This window comes from Salvelinus alpinus, chromosome 6 (assembly GCF_045679555.1).
Source record: "Salvelinus alpinus chromosome 6, SLU_Salpinus.1, whole genome shotgun sequence".
In the NCBI taxonomy this organism is placed as follows: domain Eukaryota; kingdom Metazoa; phylum Chordata; class Actinopteri; order Salmoniformes; family Salmonidae; genus Salvelinus; species Salvelinus alpinus.
In genome coordinates, this window is record NC_092091.1 from 73,122,787 (window position 1) to 73,144,961 (window position 22,175).

General features: G+C 49.4%; 1 protein-coding gene across 2 annotated transcripts in view; it reads right to left on the reverse strand.

Annotated features, from left to right (window-relative positions):
* LOC139579305 (E3 ubiquitin-protein ligase DTX4-like) overlaps positions 1-22,175 on the reverse strand; it is a 43,264-nt gene that overhangs the window by 11,949 nt on the left and 9,140 nt on the right. For both annotated transcript variants that reach the window (XM_071407861.1, XM_071407862.1), the window contains exon 3: positions 8,718-9,744. In XM_071407861.1, coding sequence (XP_071263962.1) covers positions 8,718-9,744 — 1,027 coding nt within the window. The remainder of the gene's footprint in view (positions 1-8,717; positions 9,745-22,175) is intronic.

Genomic DNA, 22,175 nt, shown 5'->3' on the forward strand with positions numbered 1-22,175 from the left:
CAGACACACTGACACACACATGTACCCACTCAGACCAGTGGAGGCTGCTGAGGGGAGGACGGCTCATAATAATGTCCGGAACGGAGCGAACGGAATGGCATCAACACCTGGAAACCATGGAAACCATGTGTTAGATGTGTTTGATACCATTCCACTGATTCTGCACCAGTCATTACCAGGAGTTTGTCCTCCCCATTTAAGGTGCCACCAACCACCTGTGACGCAGACACACTGACACACACTAGCATGTCTGCACTCAGATAGTTACACACACAGTTGTAGGCCTCCACAAAGCCCTAAATAGAGGAGCTCTTCACTAACACATGGCCTGCTTCACCTACAGTACATAGGCACTAACACATGGCCTGCTTCACCTACAGTACATAGGCACTAACACATGGCTGCTTCACCTACAGTACATAGGCACTAACACATGGCTGCTTCACCTATAGTACATAGGCACAAACACATGGCCTGCTTCACCTACAGTACATAGGCACTAACACATGGCCTGCTTCACCTACAGTACATAGGCACTAACACATGGCCTCCTTCACCTACAGTACATAGGCACTAACACATGGCTGCTTCACCTATAGTACATAGGCACAAACACATGGCCTCCTTCACCTACAGTACATAGGCACTAACACATGGCCTGCTTCACCTACAGTACATAGGCACAAACACATGGCCTGCTTCACCTACAGTACATAGGCACTAACACATGGCCTGCTTCACCTACAGTACATAGGCACAAACACATGGCCTGCTTCACCTACAGTACATAGGCACAAACACATGGCCTGCTTCACCTACAGTACATAGGCACAAACACATGGCCTGCTTCACCTACAGTACATAGGCACTAACACATGGCCTGCTTCACCTACAGTACATAGGCACAAACACATGGCCTGCTTCACCTACAGTACATAGTCACAAACACATTTGACCTTAAAGGCTCGGTGCAGTCAAAAACGTGATATTCCTCCAAAAATGATATACACTGAGTGTACAAAACATTGAGTACACCTGCTCTTTCCATGACATAGACTGACCAGGTGAATCCAGGTGAAAGCTATGATCCCTTATTGATGTCACATGTTACACCCACTTCAAATCAGTGTAGATGAAGGGGAGGAGTCAGGTTAAAAAAAGATTTTTAAGTCTTGAGACAATTGAGACATGGATTGTGTATGTGTGCCCTTCAGAGCGTGAACGGGCAAGACAAAATATTTAAGTGCCTTTGAATGGGGTTTGGTAGTAGGTGCCGGGCGCACCAGTTTGTCAAGAACTGCAACGCTGCTGGGTGTTTCCCGCTTAACAGTTCCCTGTGTGTATCATGAATGGTCCACCACCCAAAGGACATTCAGACAGCTTAACACAACTGGAGTCAACATGGGCCAGCATCCCTGTGGAATGCTTTCGACACCTTGCAGAGTCCATGCCTGACGAATTGAGTCTGTTCTGAGGGCAAAGGGGAGGGGGTACGACTCCATATCAGGAAGGTGTCCTTAAGGTTTTGTACACTCAGTGTATATCTCCACGCTACGAGGTTGGAATAATACTGAGAATTTGTGAAAGTGATGACAATGCCCTTTTAGTGTAAGAGCTGTTTGGTGACATCAGCAGGTGGTACATTTGTAAAGACCAATAAGAAAGAGAGTTCCAAACCTCTCTGCCAATAACAACTTGTTTTCAGTCATCCCCTCCCCACTCAGACCACTCCCAGACAGTCCAGGCAAAACTCTTGCTTGAGAAATTGCTCTTTACTATTTTCATTGAACCAATCACAGTAAGGTACTTAATTGTTATCCAGAAATGATTTGATATTGAGATAAAAACATCTGCACTGGGCCTTTACTACATGGAGCCCAGTATCCAAAACGCAGATGAAACAAATGAAGTGAATGTCTTTCCCACGCTCCTCTATCGACGTCCTTCACCCATATCTCTATTTGTGTCTTTCTCTTTCATTCATCTGTTCCTCTTTTCTCAGATGAGGTCTTACTTTTTCAAGGCCTTTCTTCCCCTCTGAGTCTGTCTGTTGTATAATCTGTATATTCCTCTCCCTTCTTTATATCCTACCATCTCTCACTCACTCACTCACTCACTCTCACACTCTCACTCACACACCTCCTGTGCTAATTAGTTAATAATGACATTATTATATACTTGAATTAGCATCTCTGCATCTCAGCCGGGTGAGAAACTCAGGTTCCCAGAGAATCACACTTCCTGCTTCTGAACAGGATGCAGTGGCTCCTAAACCCTGATCTAAGATCAGTTTGGTTAAGGTTAGGATTTAGGAAGGCTGATCCTAGATCTACTAAGACTACTGTACTAGTCAACCTAGTGCACTCAGTGTACATACTTTACTAGTTGTCTTTGGCATTGCAGTGCACAGTTGATTTCTCTTTGGGGTTGTTTGTTAGTGTATCTACGGTCTTAGTGGGAGAGGGGCAGACAGACAGGGAGACTGGGGAGGGAGAATGTCTGGAGTGGAGGAGGAGAGAAGAGAGAGAGGAGGGTGGGGTGGGGGAGAGAAGAGAGAGTGGGGTGGGAGAGAAGAGAGAGGAGAGGGGGTGGTGGAGGAGGAAGAGAAGAGAGAGAGAGGAGGGTGGGGTGGGAGAGAAGAGAGTGGAGGGGGTGGTGGAGGAGGGAAGAGAGAGAGGAGGGTGGGGTGGGAGAGAAGAGAGTGGAGGGGGTGGTGAAGGAGAGAAGAGAGAGAGGAGGGTGGGGTGGGAGAGAAGAGAGAGGAGGTTGAGTGAGAAGAGAGAGAGGAGGGTGGGGTGGGAGAGAAGAGAGAGGAGGGTGGGGTGGGGGAGAATAGAGAGGAGGGTGGGGTGGGAGAGCCTCTTGACCCCTAGTGACCCTAACCCCCACTCCATCACACACTCCTCCCTTCTTTGTTATCTCTCTTCCTCTCCATCCTCCTCCTCCCCTCCTGCACCACCTCCTCCATCCTCCTCTCCTCCCTGTGTCCCCAGATAGTCATGAAGAACGAGTGATTTAGCCTTGGGAGCAACAAACTCCCAAGCATTCTCACACACTCGTGTGTAAGTATGCGCACACACGCACACACACACACACACACACACACACACACACACACACACACACACACACACACACACACACACACCTTTAAAACGCCAGTTTGTTATTCCATAAGTTTGATACATTTGAAAATTGCTAACCAATAGGTTGTATAAAGACTGCATCCCAGCCAGACAAAGCGGTAGATGGGTGGTCTATTGAAGTGGCAGAGAGCTCCCCTATAGGCCAGACACTGTCAATGCAACAGAACCCTGTTGAGTTACAAAATACTGGACCTGTTGCCATATGAACACATTGTATCGATTTCAATTGTGATCTATTTTTGGTTTGCAGAGTTTCTATTACCCTTGCTCTCTTTCTCTCTTCAATTCAATTCTATTCTATTTAAGGGTTTAATTGGCATGGGAAACATATGTTTACATTGCCAAAGCAAGTGAAATGATAAACAAAAGTGAAATAAATAAAAAGTGAACAGTAAGTATTAGACTCACACAAGTTCCAAAATAGAGACATTTAACATGTCATTATGTCTCCATACAGTGAGGTAACGGTGTTACTGTCTCTGTCCTCTTTACTCAGGCCTCTGAAACCCTTCCTCACCCTTTCTGTGTTCACTCTGTCGTTCTCACACTCCCCCACTAGAAGAAAGAGACACATTCCTGCAGCTTTGTGAGGACATCAACATTGACTCTCTCTGTGTGTGTCCCCCTTGGTTTGAAACAATTTCACAACTGTGTGTGTGTGTGTGTTTGTGTTTGTGTGTGTGTGTGCGACAACTGACAGACAACGTAACACTGCTCTGCGTATTACAATCAACAATCTAGGTTTGCTCTATTTCTCCCTCCCTCCCTCCCTCCCTCCCTCCCTCCCTGGCCTGATTTCTTGTGCCTGATTGTGATCAATCTCTGCTAGTTGCTGAGTTGTTCCTTTGTCCCTCCCTCCCCCCTCCTTCCCTCTGACAGTGTCTGTGTCTGTGTCTGGCTGGCTATGTCTACCCCCCCAAACTCCCTTAATGTAGGTCTCTCTTGCTCCCCAACCCCCCAAGATCCTCCTTGACAAAAGCCTCAAGACAGAGCGAGACGGAGCATTACAATGATGACTGTGGCTTCTGCTTTTGTCTTCCTTCTACCCCCCCCCCACTCCCCACTATCCAGAAATCCCTTCACCCCCCATGCATATATCCCTCTACCTCCCCTCCTCCGCCCCTAACCCTCTACTCCCCAAACCAACCCCCCTACCCGCCTCACGGCTCCCCCAGCCCAGACCCTGTCGTCCCGGGCTGGCCACTGCAGAGGCGGGCATTGTGTTGCTAATGCCGACTAGGCCTCAATGTGGTCACAAAGGTTGCCGTGGAAATGCTTGGGCGCACACAATAGAGCCCTGGATGGGCCCCCAGAACACAGGAGTCCTGGGAAACCCAAAGAGAGAGAGAGACGGAGCGAAGGAAGAGTTGGAGGGGGGGCGAGTGTAGGGGAAAGGGGGAAGAGGGGGAAAGAGAGTGACGGAGGGAGAGGGGGAGAGGGGAAAGAGAAACGGAGGGAGGCCATAGACCCTCTGGCGTGCAGAAAGACAAGCTCTCCTCTCTCACACTCCCTCTATCCCCTCATTCCTCCCCTCCCTCCATCCCCTCATTCCTCCACTCCCTCCATCCCCTCATTCCTCCACTCCCTCCATCCCCTCATTCCTCCCCTCCCTCCATCCCCTCATTCCTCCACTCCCTCCATCCCCTCATTCCTCCACTCCCCATCTCATTCCTCCACTCCCTCTATCCCCTCATTCCTCCAGCCCCTCATTCCTCCAGCCCCTCATTCCTCTATCCCCTCATTTCTCCACTTCCTCCATCCCCTCATTCCTCTATCCCCTCATTCCTCTATCCCCTCATTCCTCCAGCCCCTCATTCCTCTATCCCCTCATTCCTCCAGCCCCTCATTCCTCCATCCCCTCATTCCTCTATCCCCTCATTCCTCTATCCCCTCATGCCTCTATCCCCTCATTCCTCTATCCCCTCATTCCTCTATCCCCTCATTCCTCCATCCCCTCATTTCTCCATCCCCTCATTTCTCCATCCCCTCATTCCTCTATCCCCTCATTTCTCCATCCCCTCATTCCTCTATCCCCTCATTCCTCTATCCCCTCATTCCTCCAGCCCCTCATTCCTCTATCCCCTCATTCCTCCATCCCCTCATTCCTCTATCCCCTCAGTCCTCTATCCCCTCATTCCTCCATCCCCTCATTCCTCCATCCCCTCAGTCCTCCATCCCCTCAGTCCTCCATCCCCCCATTCCTCCATCCCCTCATTCCTCCATCCCCTCATTCCTCCATCCCCTCATTCCTCTATCCCCTCATTCCTCCATCTCCTCATTCCTCCATCTCCTCATTCCTCCATCCCCTCAGTCCTCTATCCCCTCATCCCTCTATCCCCTCATTCCTCTATCCCCTCATTCCTCCATCCCCTCATTCCTCCATCCCCTCATTCCTCTATCCCCTCATTCCTCCATCTCCTCATTCCTCCATCCCCTCAGTCCTCTATCCCCTCATTCCTCCATCCCCTCAGTCCTCCATCCCCTCAGTCCTCCATCCCCTCAGTCCTCTATCCCCTCATTCCTCCATCCCCTCATTCCTCTATCCCCTCATTCCTCCATCTCCTCATTCCTCCATCCCCTCATTCCTCTATCCCCTCATTCCTCCATCTCCTCATTCCTCCATCCCCTCAGTCCTCTATCCCCTCATTCCTCCATCCCCTCATTCCTCCATCCCCTCAGTCCTCCATCCCCTCATTCCTCTATCCCCTCATTCCTCCATCCCCTCAGTCCTCTATCCCCTCATTCCTCCATCCCCTCAGTCCTCCACTCCCTCCATTCCTCCATCTCCTCAGTCCTCTATCCCCTCATTCCTCCATCCCCTCATTCCTCTATCCCCTCAGTCCTCCATCCCCTCAGTCCTCTATCCCCTCATTCCTCCATCCCCTCAGTCCTCTATCCCCTCATTCCTCTATCCCCTCATTCCTCCATCCCCTCATTCCTCCATCCCCTCATTCCTCCATCCCCTCAGTCCTCTATCCCCTCATTCCTCCATCCCCTCAGTCCTCTATCCCCTCATTCCTCCATCCCCTCATTCCTCCATCCCCTCATTCCTCTATCCCCTCATTCCTCCATCCCCTCATTCCTCCATCCCCTCAGTCCTCTATCCCCTCAGTCCTCCATCCCCTCATTCCTCCATCCCCTCAGTCCTCTATCCCCTCATTCCTCCATCCCCTCAGTCCTCTATCCCCTCATTCCTCCATCCCCTCATTCCTCTATCCCCTCATTCCTCCATCCCCTCAGTCCTCCATCCCCTCATTCCTCCATCCCCTCAGTCCTCTATCCCCTCAGTCCTCCATCCCCTCATTCCTCCATCCCCTCAGTCCTCTATCCCCTCATTCCTCCATCCCCTCAGTCCTCTATCCCCTCATTCCTCCATCCCCTCATTCCTCCATCCCCTCATTCCTCCATCCCCTCAGTCCTCTATCCCCTCAGTCCTCCATCCCCTCATTCCTCCATCCCCTCAGTCCTCTATCCCCTCATTCCTCCATCCCCTCAGTCCTCCATCCCCTCATTCCTCCATCCCCTCAGTCCTCTATCCCCTCATTCCTCCATCCCCTCAGTCCTCTATCCCCTCATTCCTCTATCCCCTCATTCCTCCATCCCCTCATTCCTCCATCCCCTCATTCCTCCATCCCCTCAGTCCTCTATCCCCTCATTCCTCCATCCCCTCAGTCCTCTATCCCCTCATTCCTCCATCCCCTCATTCCTCTATCCCCTCATTCCTCCATCCCCTCATTCCTCCATCCCCTCAGTCCTCCACTCCCTCCATTCCTCCATCCCCTCAGTCCTCTATCCCCTCATTCCTCCATCCCCTCAGTCCTCTATCCCCTCATTCCTCCATCCCCTCAGTCCTCTATCCCCTCAGTCCTCTATCCCCTCATTCCTCCATCCCCTCATTCCTCCATCCCCTCAGTCCTCCACTCCCTCCATTCCTCCATCCCCTCATCCCTCTATCCCCTCATTCCTCCATCCCCTCAGTCCTCTATCCCCTCATTCCTCCATCCCCTCAGTCCTCTATCCCCTCAGTCCTCTATCCCCTCATTCCTCCATCCCCTCAGTCCTCCACTCCCTCCATTCCTCCATCTCCTCAGTCCTCTATCCCCTCATTCCTCCATCCCCTCAATCCTCTATCCCCTCATTCCTCCATCCCCTCAGTCCTCTATCCCCTCATTCCTCCATCCCCTCATTCCTCCATCCCCTCATTCCTCCATCCCCTCAGTCCTCTATCCCCTCATTCCTCCATCCCCTCAGTCCTCTATCCCCTCATTCCTCCATCCCCTCAGTCCTCCATCCCCTCAGTCCTCTATCCCCTCATTCCTCCATCCCCTCAGTCCTCTATCCCCTCATTCCTCCATCCCCTCATTCCTCCATCCCCTCATTCCTCCATCCCCTCAGTCCTCTATCCCCTCATTCCTCCATCCCCTCAGTCCTCTATCCCCTCATTCCTCCATCCCCTCATTCCTCTATCCCCTCATTCCTCCATCCCCTCATTCCTCTATCCCCTCATTCCTCTATCCCCTTATTCCTCCATCCCCTCAGTCCTCTATCCCCTCATTCCTCCATCCCCTCATTCCTCCATCCCCTCAGTCCTCCACTCCCTCCATTCCTCCATCCCCTCAGTCCTCTATCCCCTCATTCCTCCATCCCCTCATTCCTCTATCCCCTCATTCCTCCATCCCCTCATTCCTCCATCCCCTCATTCCTCTATCCCCTCATTCCTCTATCCCCTCATCCCTCTATCCCCTTATTCCTCCATCCCCTCAGTCCTCTATCCCCTCATTCCTCCATCCCCTCATTCCTCTATCCCCTCATTCCTCCATCCCCTCATTCCTCCATCCCCTCATTCCTCTATCCCCTCATTCCTCTATCCCCTCATTCCTCCATCCCCTCATTCCTCTATCCCCTCATTCCTCCATCCCCTCATTCCTCCATCCCCTCATTCCTCTATCCCCTCATCCCTCTATCCCCTCATTCCTCTATCCCCTCATCCCTCTATCCCCTCATTCCTCCATCCCCTCATTCCTCCATCCCCTCAGTCCTCTATCCCCTCATTCCTCCATCCCCTCATTCCTCCATCCCCTCAGTCCTCTATCCCCTCATCCCTCCATCCCCTCAGTCCTCTATCCCCTCATCCCTCTATCCCCTTATTCCTCCACTCCCTCCATTCCTCCACAACCGCTCCTTTCTTTCTGGTCCCCAGATGGTCATCTGTCAGAGGGGCTGCTGGGAGAGTTAGATGCGCACTCCCTCTCACAAGTAGACACAGTCCCAGATCCACTGACCCGCAAAGACTCACCCGCAAAGACTCACCCGCAAAGTCTCACCAGCAAAGTCTACCCTTAAAGTCTCACTCCGAAAGCATCCAAAGAGTAGAAGAGTGTAGCCATCTCAACCACACAGTGTTTTCCATAATGAAAGACCAAGTAGAACCAGATGAGATCCTCCAGAATCATTCAGTCATAACAACAACCAACCATCTCACTCCCCGTGGCAACCAGTGTGTGTTTGTGTGTATCTAGTCACATCAGTGTGTGGTGTGTGTGTATGTTATTGTGTGTGTGTGTCACTCACCCAGAGGCGATGAGGGCTCGTGACTGGGCCATGGCGATGCGTTGCAGGGCGGGCCGGCTGAGCCCAGCCAGACTGGACCGCAGGGGCAGGGGTGCAGAGCACACCGCCGCGCGCTGGGGCGCCATGGGCCGCGGCGACGGGGACGGCACGGGCGAGGGCGGTGACGTCACGGCGGTCGCCGGGGTGACGAGCGTGGCGGTGGGCACCGGTTGACTCGTGGCGGAGGGAGAGGGGGGCGGCGCGGACGGACGACGGCCCTGATTGGAGGAGGGCGGCTGAGGGGGCGGGAGGGAGGGAGGAGGGGGTCGGTTGGAGATGGAGAGGGTGCCCGTTTGGGCGCTGAGGAGGGAGAGGGAGCGGGCGAAGAGGGCGGCATTCCGTCGCGGTGAGGACTGGTTCCGGGATATGGAGAGTCCGTGAGGTAAGGTTTTGGAGTAGGCAGATCTAGCGGGGGAGCTCCTGAGTTGGCCCCGCCCCAGGGTGGCAGATTTGGGGCTGGGTGGTTTACTCTGAGGTTTACTCGGCCGGTGGCCCAACTTGTGCGTCGATGACCTCACAGTGCTCTGCTTCACACAAAAGACCAGCATGCATTGCTGGCAGGAGCACGGCTGCCCGGCGAGGGACTGCATGGTCGCCAGCCCGCCGCTTGGGTACACCACGCCTCCGTTGACGCCCGACACCCCAACACCCAGTAACGCTCCTGCCAGACCCGCTCCTCCAGCTCCGTTCCTGGGTACCGGTCCTGACACCAGTGGGTAGGCCACGTCGGACCTCCGCTGTATCCTGCGTTGTTTCTGAGTCTGCCTGTTGATCTGGGTCATGCCCTGCAGGTCCACCAGGTAGCAGAAGCCCAGCGGCGCCAGGTCCAGCCAGGGCTGCTGGCGGTCCCGGGCCGTCTGGATGGCGATGCCGACCTCCGTGTCGTACTGGGTCCAGGAGCCCACGTCGTTCTCCCACTCCCACAGCCAACCCTGGCCCGGCGCCGACGTGGGGTCGTAGAAGCTACGGCGCACCGGCCGGATCATACCTGCAGGGGGAGATGCTGGGGTTAGTACGACTATCAATCAATCAATCAATCAAACTAATGTATTTTTCCAGCGGCAGTTGTCACAAAGGGCTTCACAGTAAACTAGTCTAGACACTAAAGAGCAAGCATAAGCATAGTGGACAGGACAAAGTCCCTGGAAGGAAGAAACCTAGAGAGGAACCAGGCACATGACTACATCATGAAAAGAGTAGGAAATGGTACTAAGATTGTAGTTTCAGTGTGGAGAGGTTGAAACAGGAACATAAATGCATGTGGGAACACTTTCGTATGGTTTTAATTGACAAGCTAGCTTCTCCCCACGAGAGTCAACGTTAATATAAGCTCTTATACACATTCACACATCCTCTGACCTGAACTCAACCCTAACTCAAATGACCTGAACTCAACACTAACTCAAATGACCTGAACTCAACCCGAACTCAAATGACCTGAACTCAACCCTAACTCAAATGACCTGAACTCAATCCTAACTCAAATGACCTGAACTCAAGCCTAACTCAAATGACCTGAACTCAATCCTAACTCAAATGACCTGAACTCAACCCTAACTCAAATGACCTGAACTCAACCCTAACTCAAATGACCTGAACTCAACACTAACTCAAATGACCTGAACTCAACCCTAACTCAAATGACCTGAACTCAAATTAAAGTATTTCCAAATGCAGTTAGCCAAACAGCTACAAAGACACATTTAATGACCAACAGTATTAAAGTAGTTTAGGGAAGCGTGTAGTTGTCAAAATGTAAGATGAATCGATAGTGGTAACCATAGAGATGTTTAATGGGTTTAAAGCACCCAAACCAGCAGGCCTAGTATGGCACCACACATCGGTGCCAAACCGAGGAGGGTCAGGAACCGTCCAATCAGAGACGAGCTTGGTAACCACGGGCAACGTGTGGCACGACCATTCAGCCAATGCCAAGGTAGAGAGAAGAGGGACCCACACTGGGGCCGAGACAGACTGGGACACACAGACATCAAAAGAGGTGCCTGAATGCAGCAGGCCTGGCGATGTTTGTTTGAGGCACATAGTCAAGGGTATTGTGTGTGTGTGTGAGAGAGAGACCCTTTGAATTGAATTGAGAGAGAGAGAGAGAGAGAGAGAGAGAGAGAGAGAGAGAGAGAGAGAGAGAGAGAGAGAGAGAGAGAGAGAGAGAGAGAGAGAGAGAGAGAGAGAGAGAGAGAGAGAGAGAAAAAGTGTGTGTGGGGGTGGGGGGGGGACTAAAGGCTGAGCCGGGAGGTCTTTTTCCTCTATAAAACGATACAATGGTTCTGAAAGAGAAATGAGCACTTGACCCCAGGAGTATCATGTGAGATTCAGTAGACTGTAGAGGAAACAGAGCTCTTTCAGTTCCACAGAGACAGACAAACCACCAGCTGGGACGAGGACAGTCACGGGGGGACTGGATTCTGATAGAAACCTCTAGTGGTGGATGACCTTTGAAGAGAAACATACGGGGCATACTTCAGCCGTAATAAGTATCATAACAAAAAAGTCTGAAATCACAAATGCTCATATTCCTGCCATCTTTCTGAGCGATACAAAATTAATCTGTACAGGCGCAGTCTGGTTGAAAGGCCCTGTGTGTGTGTGTTGGACTCTGGGTCTTTCCTGGCCGGAAGGATAAACTCCGGGCCCCTCGTCTTAATATTTCACATGAACATTTTAAAATAACGTGTTGAGCTCTCGCTATCGTTTGCACAGAGCCGTTCACAACGTGCACGTAAGAAGAGACGGAGAATAGTATCGCCGTCGACACAATCAATGATTCTGATTAGCTGAATCGATTGTGATGACGAGACAAGACAGCCGTGTCCCCACACACCTTCCCCTTCGAGTTTCCGTCCTGTGATAGACCGCGTCAATGTCCTGTAATCACCTTCTATAGTCTCTAATGAAGACAGAGAGGGCTGTGTTCATTAGGCACCAAGCGGAGGATAAGGGACTGAAACAGGGAGGGAGTACCTGAACGGGTGTGCACGGATGAACAGGGCCGAGGCTTATCACAGAGGTGCAGCCAGAGGGATAACAACTATCCACCCTGTCAGTGTGTCTTTTGTACCTGCGGACGCTCCTCTCTTTGAAGGGAGGAGAAACACTGTTCTCCTTTCATCTGAGGGATAATATCCACCTCTCCAGCCCCTTCCCCAAGGCCACTGGGAAGAGGGCAGGCTGGGGGGGTTGTTGGGGGGGTGTGTGTGTTTGTCTGAGTAAGTGGGGGTATAGTGGCTCATGGAAAGTCTGGTGTGTGTTTTGGTTTGGGTGGGGGGTGAGCAAGTCAGGTGTCTGTGTGTGTGTGTGTGTGTGTGTGTGTCTACAGAGGGTTGAAGGTGACTTAATAACAGGTTGCTGTGAAGGTAAACAGTGACCAGCTGGGTAAAGAGTTAGATGCACTATTGTAAAGTGGTTGTTCCACTGGATATCATAAGGTGAATGCACCAATTTGTAAGTCGCTCTGGATAAGAGCGTCTGCTAAATGACTTAAATGTAAATGTACCACCTACTGAGCACAGGAGGCTAGTGGCACCTTAATTGGGGAGGACAGACTCGTGGTAATGACTGGAGCAGAATCAGTGGAATGGTATCAAACACATCTAACACATGGTTTCCATGGTTTCCAGGTGTTTGAAGCCATTCCATTCGCTCTGTTCCGGACATTATTCTGATCCGTCCTCCCCTCAGCAGCCTCCATCGCTACTGAGGGACTGTTCCAGCTCGCCCCCTGAGCCTTCTAGTTCCACAAAGGTTCCTTGTTGAGAACCGGTTCTTAGAACATGTCGCCACAGATTACGTTACCCTCCAAATCCACTACGCTCAGGTTACCCAAAGTTCCCAAATGAATATGGACTCATTTTAACGGTGGATCGTAAAACCCACCCAACTCGTTCTGTTTGTTTTTCCTTCTGTCTTTTTTTACAGGGAAGACATACTGAGACCTCTGTCTCTTTTACAAAGATGTCCTGTATATACAACATCAACATACACACTACACCCATCTCTACCTCTTCATCACCTAGTTAACTATAATCCCAGGTGTTAGTATGTAATGTGGAGCCTGTCTCTGATGAGTCTCCTAGGAGTAGGGGAGGAGAGGTGTCTCTGATGAGTCTCCTAGGGGTAGGGGAGGAGAGGTGTCTCTGATGAGTCTCCTAGGGGTAGGGGAGGAGAGGTGTCTCTGATGAGTCTCCTAGGAGTAGGGGAGGAGAGGTGTCTCTGAGTCTCCTAGGAGTAGGGGAGGAGAGGTGTCTCTGATGAGTCTCCTAGGAGTAGTGGAGGAGAGGTGTCTCTGATGAGTCTCCTAGGAGTAGGGGAGGAGAGGTGTCTCTGATGAGTCTCCTAGGAGTAGGGGAGGAGAGATGTCTCTGATGAGTCTCCTAGGAGTAGGGGAGGAGAGGTGTCTCTGATGAGTCTCCTAGGAGTAGGGGAGGAGAGGTGTCTCTGAGTCTCCTAGGGGTAGGGGAGGAGAGGTGTCTCTGATGAGTCTCCTAGGGGAAGGGGAGGAGAGGTGTCTCTGATGAGTCTCCTAGGGGAAGGGGAGGAGAGGTGTCTCTGATGAGTCTCCTAGGGGAAGGAGAGGAGAGGTGTCTCTGATAAGTCTCCTAGGGGAAGGGGAGGAGAGGTGTCTCTGATGAGTCTCCTAGGGGAAGGGGAGGAGAGGTGTCTCTGATGAGTCTCCTAGGGGTAGGAGAGGTGTCTCTGATGAGTCTCCTAGGGGAAGGGGAGGAGAGGTGTCTCTGATGAGTCTCCTAGGAGTAGGGGAGGAGAGGTGTCTCTGATGAGTCTCCTAGGGGTAGGAGAGGAGAGGTGTCTCTGATGAGTCTCCTAGGGGAAGGGGAGGAGAGCTGTCTCTGATGAGTCTCCTAGGGGTATAGGAGGAGAGGTGTCTCTGATGAGTCTCCTAGGGGTAGGGGAGGAAAGGTGTCTCTGATGAGTCTCCTAGGGGTAGGAGAGGTGTCTCTGATGAGTCTCCTAGGGGTAGGGGAGGAGAGGTGTCTCTGATGAGTCTCCTAGGGGTAGGGGAGGTGTCTCTGATGAGTCTCCTAGGGGTAGGGGAGGAGAGGTGTCTCTGATGAGTCTCCTAGGGGTAGGGGAGGAGAGGTGTCTCTGATGAGTCTCCTAGGGGTATAGGAGGAGAGGTGTCTCTGATGAGTCTCCTAGGGGTATAGGAGGAGAGGTGTCTCTGATGAGTCTCCTAGGGGTAGTGGAGGAGAGGTGTCTCTGATGAGTCTCCTAGGGGTAGTGGAGGAGAGGTGTCTCTAATGAGTCTCCTAGGGGTAGAGGAGGAGAGGTGTCTCTGATGAGTCTCCTAGGGGTAGGGGAGGAGAGGTGTCTCTGATGAGTCTCCTAGGGGTAGTGGAGGAGAGGTGTCTCTGATGAGTCTCCTAGGGGTAGGGGAGGAGAGGTGTCTCTGATGAGTCTCCTAGGGGTAGTGGAGGAGAGGTGTCTCTGATGAGTCTCCTAGGGGTAGGAGAGGAGAGGTGTCTCTGGGGAGTCTCCTAGGGGTAGTGGAGGAGAGGTGTCTCTGATGAGTCTCCTAGGGGTAGGAGAGGAGAGGTGTCTCTGATGAGTCTCCTAGGGGTAGGGGAGGCGAGGTGTCTCTGATGAGTCTCCTAGGGGTAGGGGAGGAGTGGTGTCTCTGATGAGTCTCCTAGGGGAAGGGGAGGAGAGGTGTCTCTGATGAGTCTCCTAGGGGTAGGGGAGGAGAGGTGTCTCTGATGAGTCTCCTAGGGGTAGGGGAGGAGAGGTGTCTCTGATGAGTCTCCTAGGGGTAGTGGAGGAGAGGTGTCTCTGATGAGTCTCCTAGGGGTAGGGGAGGAGAGGTGTCTCTGATGAGTCTCCTAGGGGTAGGGGAGGAGTGGTGACTCTGATGAGTCTCCTAGGGGTAGAGGAGGAGAGGTGTCTCTGATGAGTCTCCTAGGGGAAGGGGAGGAGAGGTGTCTCTGATGAGTCTCCTAGGGGGAGGGGAGGAGAGGTGTCTCTGATGAGTCTCCTAGGGGAAGGGGAGGAGAGGTGTCTCTGATGAGTCTCCTAGGGGAAGGGGAGGAGAGGTGTCTCTGATGAGTCTCCTAGGGGTAGGGGAGGTGTCTCTGATGAGTCTCCTAGGGGTAGGGGAGGTGTCTCTGATGAGTCTCCTAGGGGTAGGGGAAGCTCGCTGTTGATAATGACCATGGCTGTTCATTAACCTGCTCTTCAGCCATTACATGGTGGACGTGGTGAACTGACTGACTGGCTGATGAGACAGAGGAGTTCTGGGGGAGTACAGTAAGATCCTGTTGAAATAAAACACCTGATTGATGAGGAAGTCGCTTTCCCATGAGGGTGATATGGAAACTGTTGATCAGCCAACGTCACTGTGGTTGGCCTCTTCCTCCCACCGTTACTCAATCAACAGATGGCTGTTCCTCTTCCTCCCACCGTTACTCAATCAACAGTCTGTACTGGTCAGTTAGTGTGTGAGAACCAGTGTGTGTGTGTGTGTGTGTGTGTGTGTCGGGGGGTGTGTGTGTGTTGGGGGGGGGCAGTATGTGTGTGTGTGTACTGGTCAGTTAGTGTGTGTGTGTGTGTGAGAACCAGAGTGTGTGTGTTGACAGGAGGTGTGAAGCAGAGGGGAACAATAGGTTCCAGATGGACATTCTCCCTTTACAGCCTATCCACCTGTCTCAGGGGGCTCTCTCTCTCTCTCTCTCTCTCTCTCTCTCTCTCTCTCTCTCTCTCTCTCTCTCTCTCTCTCTCTCTCTCTCTCTCTCTCTCTCTCTCTCTCTCTCTCTCTCTCTCTCTCTCTCTCTCTCTCTCTCTCTCTCTCTCTCTCTCTCTCTCTCTCTCTCTCTCTCTCGGGCTCTCTTTCGGGCTCTCTCTCTCTCTCTCTCTCTCTCTCTCTCTCTCTCGGGCTCTCTAATTAAAAAGCAAGTGAAATAGATAATGAACAGTAAACATTACACTCACAAGCATTTAAAATGTCATATTATGTCTATATACAGTGTTGTAACAATATGCAAATAGTTAAAGTGCAAAGGGGAAGATAAATAAACATAAATATGGGTTGTATTTACAATGGTGTTTGTTCTTCACTGGTAAACCCTTTTCTTGTGGCAACATGTCACACATCTTGCTGGTATTTCACCCAATAGACATGAGAGATTGTGTAATCTGAGGGCAATATGTGTCTCTAATATGGTCATACATTTGGCAGGAGGTTAGGAAGTGTAGCTCAGTTTCCACCTCATTTTGTGGGCAGTGTGCACATAGCTTGTCTTCGCTTGAGAGCCCGGTCTGCCTACGGCAGCATTTCTCAATAGCAAGGTTATGCTCACTGAGTCTGTACATAGTCAAAGCTTTCCTTAAGTTTGGGTCAGTCCCAGTGGTCAGGTATTCTGCCACTGTGTACTCTCTGTTTAGGGCCAAATAGCATTCTAGTTTGCTCTGTTTTTTTGTTAATTCTTTCCAATGTGCCAAGTAATGATCTTTTTGTTTTCTCATGATTTGGTTGGGTCTAATTGTGTTGCTGTCCTGTGTCTCTGTGGGGTCAGTTTGTGAACAGAGCCCCAGGACCAGCCTGCTTAGGGCAGGTATTCCTAAACTGGGGGTACACGCAATGTCATCGGGGGTACGCCAAATAAAAATGTGATTCACATTTAAAAAAAAAAAAAATTCAAACAGTACATTTATATTTTGTAACGGGGCTATACAGCGAAATAACAACACAATGTCAAATACAGGTAGCCTAGTGAAATAATTAACATCCAATCACATTAACCGTTACTCGCTCGCGGGTAACCTTCACCTTTGCGCAGACATTTAGAAACAAAACATGACAATTTGAAAAATAAGCCACAGGAGTTTTTGGAGCGAGAATAAAGTCGACTTTCGAGTAGCAAGACACGTACTAAAGCACCAGATACTGAGACTCTCTTCAATACAACCCTACATTACAGAGTGATGTGCATCCATTCAAGCACACCCTTCATTAACCTGTTGTCAGGGGGGTGTACGGGAGGGGAAGTCAGCTGCAGGAGAGCAGAGTGTAATAAACAGGCGCACTTTAATTCCCGTCCAAAAATGACAGCACATAAGAACAACAACGTGCCAAAAACACGGAACATGGCGAAAGTATAGCGCCTGACAACATCCACATCACAATAAACAATTACACACAACGACATGGAGGGGAACTGAGGACTAAATATATGCAGTAATTATGGAATGAAAACCAGGTGTGTAATGGAACAAGACAAAACAAATGGACATATGAGAAATGGAGCGGCGATGGCTAGAAAGCCGGTGACGCTGATCGCCGAACGAACAAGGAGACACGCCGACTTCAGTGGGAGTCGTGACACCTGTGGTGAGTTATTCACCACTTTTGATGAACAAATAAGGTTTTATATGTAAGATGGCTAAAGAAAGAGAAAAATTATTGATTATTATTATATTATTATTATATTATTATTATTTGTGGCCTGGTCCTATAAGAGCTCTTTATCACTTCCCACGAGCCGGGTTGTGACAAAAACTCACACTCATTCTTATGTTTCATAAATGTATGGTATAGTGTGTGTGTGGCAGGCTTACAATGATGGCAAAAAACAACATTTGAGAGTGTGCTGACCCTGGTGCTAGAGGGGGTACGCAGCTGGAGGTTGAATGTTTGAAGGGGTACGGGACTATAAATGTTTGGGAACAACTGGCTTAGGGGACTCTTCTCCAGGTTCATCTCTCTGTAGGTGACGGATTTGTTATGGAAGGTTTGGGAATCGCTTCCTTTTAGGTGGTTGTAGAATTTAACAGCTCTTTTCTGGATTTTGATCATTATCGGCCTAACAACACACACACACACACAGAAACAACACAACATACAGAAACAACACAACATACATTAACAACACACACACACAGAAACAACACACACACACACACACAATTGTGAAAGGAAAGAGAGAAAAAGAGAGCAGGAAAATGTTGACTAACTCAGGCAGAATCTTTTCGGTTGACAGAGCAGACCCGGCCCGACCCAAGGCCCCGTCTCTCCTTCCTTTGTCCTTTAGCTTCAATGGGAAAGCCAGCCTTGTGCCAGAATGTCGCTTTCTCAAAACAGAGACAAAACGTCGCTAATGGAATAGAATCTATGTAGCACTGTAGCAGCACTCTGATGTCACAAGCAGAGATAAAGCAGGGCAGCGCTCTGATGTCACAAGCAGAGATAAAGCAGGGCAGCGCTCTGATGTCACAAGCAGAGATAAAGCAGGGCAGCGCTCTGATGTCACAAGCAGAGATAAAGCAGGGCAGCGCTCTGATGTCACAAGCAGAGATAAAGCAGGGCAGCGCTCTGATGTCACAAGCAGAGATAAAGCAGGGCAGCGCTCTGATGTCACAAGCAGAGATAAAGCAGGGCAGCACTCTGATGTCACAAGCAGAGATAAAGCAGGGCAGCACTCTGATGTCACAAGCAGAGATAAAGCAGGGCAGCGCTCTGATGTCACAAGCAGAGATAAAGCAGGGCAGCACTCTGATGTCACAAGCAGAGATAAAGCAGGGCAGCGCTCTGATGTCACAAGCAGAGATAAAGCAGGGCAGCGCTCTGATGTCACAAGCAGAGATAAAGCAGGGCAGCGCTCTGATGTCACAAGCAGAGATAAAGCAGGGCAGCGCTCTGATGTCACAAGCAGAGATAAAGCAGGGCAGCGCTCTGATGTCACAAGCAGAGATAAAGCAGGGCAGCGCTCTGATGTCACAAGCAGAGATAAAGCAGGGCAGCGCTCTGATGTCACAAGCAGAGATAAAGCAGGGCAGCGCTCTGATGTCACAAGCAGAGATAAAGCAGGGCAGCGCTCTGATGTCACAAGCAGAGATAAAGCAGGGAAGAGAAGAAATACAATAAAGGTGTCTGCTAGATCCCTTCTAAAAGAAGAGCTGTGGTTTCCACACAATGACGTGGATACGACACCCTCCCCCTCTCTTCATCTCTCTTTTCCCTCCGTGTTCTAGTCTGACTGACCTCAGATGATCTTCTACACAGAAGCCGTTGCTCTGCTCTCATTCTCCTTCTCCTCTCCTTCTCTTCTCCCCTCCCCCTCATCTCCTCTCCTCTCCTCTCCTCCTCTCCTCTCCTCTCCTTCCTTTAACTCCTGTACTGGCTCTTTCCTCCCTCTCTCCATCCTGCTGCTTTATTTATGTTGATTTATTTTGCACATCATTACAACACTGTATATAGACATAATATGACATTTGAAATGTCTTTATTATTTTGGAACCTGTGTGTAACGTCTGTTCTCCTCCTCTTCGTCTGAAGAGGAGGAGTAGGGATCGGACCAAAACGCAGCGTTGTATGAAGACATAATGAATTTATTAAACAAGACGAACACTGACACGAAATACACTAGAATAACTACAAAACAACGTAGACAGACCTGAACATGAGAACGTACAATATAACACGAAGAACGCACGAACAGGAACAGACTAACCAAACGAAACAGTCCCGTGTGGTAAATAAACAGACACGGAAGACAATCACCCACAAAACAAACAGTGAGAACAGCCTACCTTAATATGGTTCTCAATCAGAGGAAACGTAAAACACCTGTCCCTGATTGAGAACCATATCAGGCCAATAGACAATGAACCTAAACATAGAAACACATAACATAGAATGCCCACCCCAACTCACCCCCTGACCAACTAAACACATACAAAAACAAGGAAAACAGGTCAGGAACGTGACACTGTGTGAGTGTAATGTTTACTGTTATTTTTTATTGTTTATTTCACTTTTGCTTATTATCTATTCCAATTGCTTTGGCAATGTAAACATACACTTCCCATACCAATAAAGCCCTTAAATTGAGAGAGAGAGAGAGAGAAAGAGAGAGAGAGAGAGAGAGAAAGAGAGAGAAAGAGAGAGAAAGAGAGAGAAAGAGAGAGAAAGAGAGAGAGAGAGAGAGAGAGAGAGAGAGAGAGAGATAGAGAGAGAAAGAGAGAGAGGTCTCCACAAAATGTAAACACCATCTATAAAGGCCTTCTTCACCAGAGAGACAAGAGAGAGAGAGAGAACCCCGACCAACAACATTGGACACTTTATGGAACAAAAAGCCTTCACTATATCATCCTGGAATATCCAAGGTCTGAGGTCATCTGCCTTTGGCCTAAAGAGCAGGAACCCGGACTTCACCAAAGAAATCGGTAATGCAGACATTGTCATCCTGCAAGAAACATGGTATAGAGGAGACGGACCCACTGGTTGCCCTCTAGGTTACAGAGAGCTGGTAGTCCCATCCACCAAACTACCAGGTGTGAAACAGGGAAGGGACTCAGGGGGAATGCTAATTTGGTATAGAGCAGACCTAACTCACTCCATTAAATTAATCAAAACAGGAACATTTTACATTTGGCTAGAAATTCAAAAGGAAATTATCTTAACAGAGAAAAATGTCCTCCTGTGTGCTACCTATATCCCCCCACTAGAATCCCCATACTTTAATGAAGACAGCTTCTCCATCCTGGAGGGGGAAATCAATCATTTCCAGGCCCAGGGACATGTATTAGTCTGTGGCGACCTAAATGCCAGAACTGGACAGGAACCTGACACCCTCAGCACACAGGGGGACAAACACCTACCTGGAGGTGACAGCATTCCCTCCCCCATATGCCCACCTAGGCACAACTATGACAACATAACCAACAAAAACGGGTCACAACTCCTGCAGCTCTGTCGCACACTGGGTATGTACATAGTCAATGGTAGGCTTCGAGGGGACTCCTATGGTAGGTACACCTATAGCTCATCTCTTGGCAGTAGCACTGTAGACTACTTTATCACTGACCTCAACCCAGAGTCTCTCAGAGCGTTCACAGTCAGCCCACTGACACCCCTATCAGACCACAGCAAAATCACAGTCTACTTGAACAGAGCAATACTCAATCATGAGGCATCAAAGCCAAAGGAACTGAGTAACATTAAGAAATGCTATAGATGGAAGGAATCCAGTTTGGAAACCTACCAAAAAACAATTAGGCAACAGCAAATTCAATCCCTTTTAGACAACTTCCTGGGTAAAACGTTCCACTGCAATAGTGAAGGTGTAAACTTGGCAGTAGAAAATCTTAACAGTATATTTGACCTCTCAGCTTCCCTATCAAATCTAAAAATCTCAAATAGAAAACCAAAGAAAATGAACAACAATGACAAATGGTTTGATAAAGAATGCAAAAATCTAAGAAATAAATTGAGAAACCTGTCCAACCAAAAACATAGAGACCCGGAAAACCTGAGTCTACGCCTTCACTATGGCGAATCACTAAAACAATACAGAAATACACTACGGAAAAAGAAGGAACAGCACGTCAGAAATCAGCTCAATGTAATTGAAGAATCCATAGACTCTAACCAATTCTGGGAAAATTGGAAAACACTAAACAAACAACAACACGAAGAATTATCTATCCAAAATGGAGATGTATGGGTAAACCACTTCTCCAATCTTTTTGGCTCTATAACAAAGAATAAAGAGCAAAAACATATACATGATCAAATACAAATCCTAGAATCAACTATTAAAGACTACCAGAACCCACTGGATTCTCCAATTACCTTGAATGAGTTACAGGACAAAATAAAAACCCTCCAACCCAAAAAGGCCTGTGGTGTTGATGGTATCCTTAATGAAATGATCAAATATACAGACAACAAATTCCAATTGGCTATATTAAAACTCTTTAACATCGTCCTTAGCTCTGGCATCTTCCCCAATATTTGGAACCAAGGACTGATCACCCCAATCCACAAAAGTGGAGACAAATTTGACCCCAATAACTACCGTGGAATATGCGTCAACAGTAACCTTGGGAAAATACTCTGCATTATCATTAACAGCAGACTCGTACATTTCCTCAATGAAAACAATGTACTGAGCAAATGTCAAATTGGCTTTTTACCAAATTACCGTACAACAGACCATGTATTCACCCTACACACCCTAATTGACAACCAAACAAACCAAAACAAAGGCAAAGTCTTCTCATGCTTTGTTGATTTCAAAAAAGCCTTCGACTCAATTTGGCATGAGGGTCTGCTATACAAATTGATGGAAAGTGGTGTTGGGGGAAAAACATACGACATCATAAAATCCATGTACACAGACAACAAGTGTGCGGTTAAAATTGGCAAAACACACACACATTTCTTCACACAGGGTCGTGGGGTGAGACAGGGATGCAGCTTAAGCCCCACCCTCTTCAACATATATATCAACGAATTGGCGCGGGCACTAGAACAGTCTGCAGCACCCGGTCTCACCCTACTAGAATCCGAAGTCAAATGTCTACTGTTTGCTGATGATCTGGTGCTTCTGTCACCAACCAAGGAGGGCCTACAGCAGCACCTAGATCTTCTGCACAGATTCTGTCAGACCT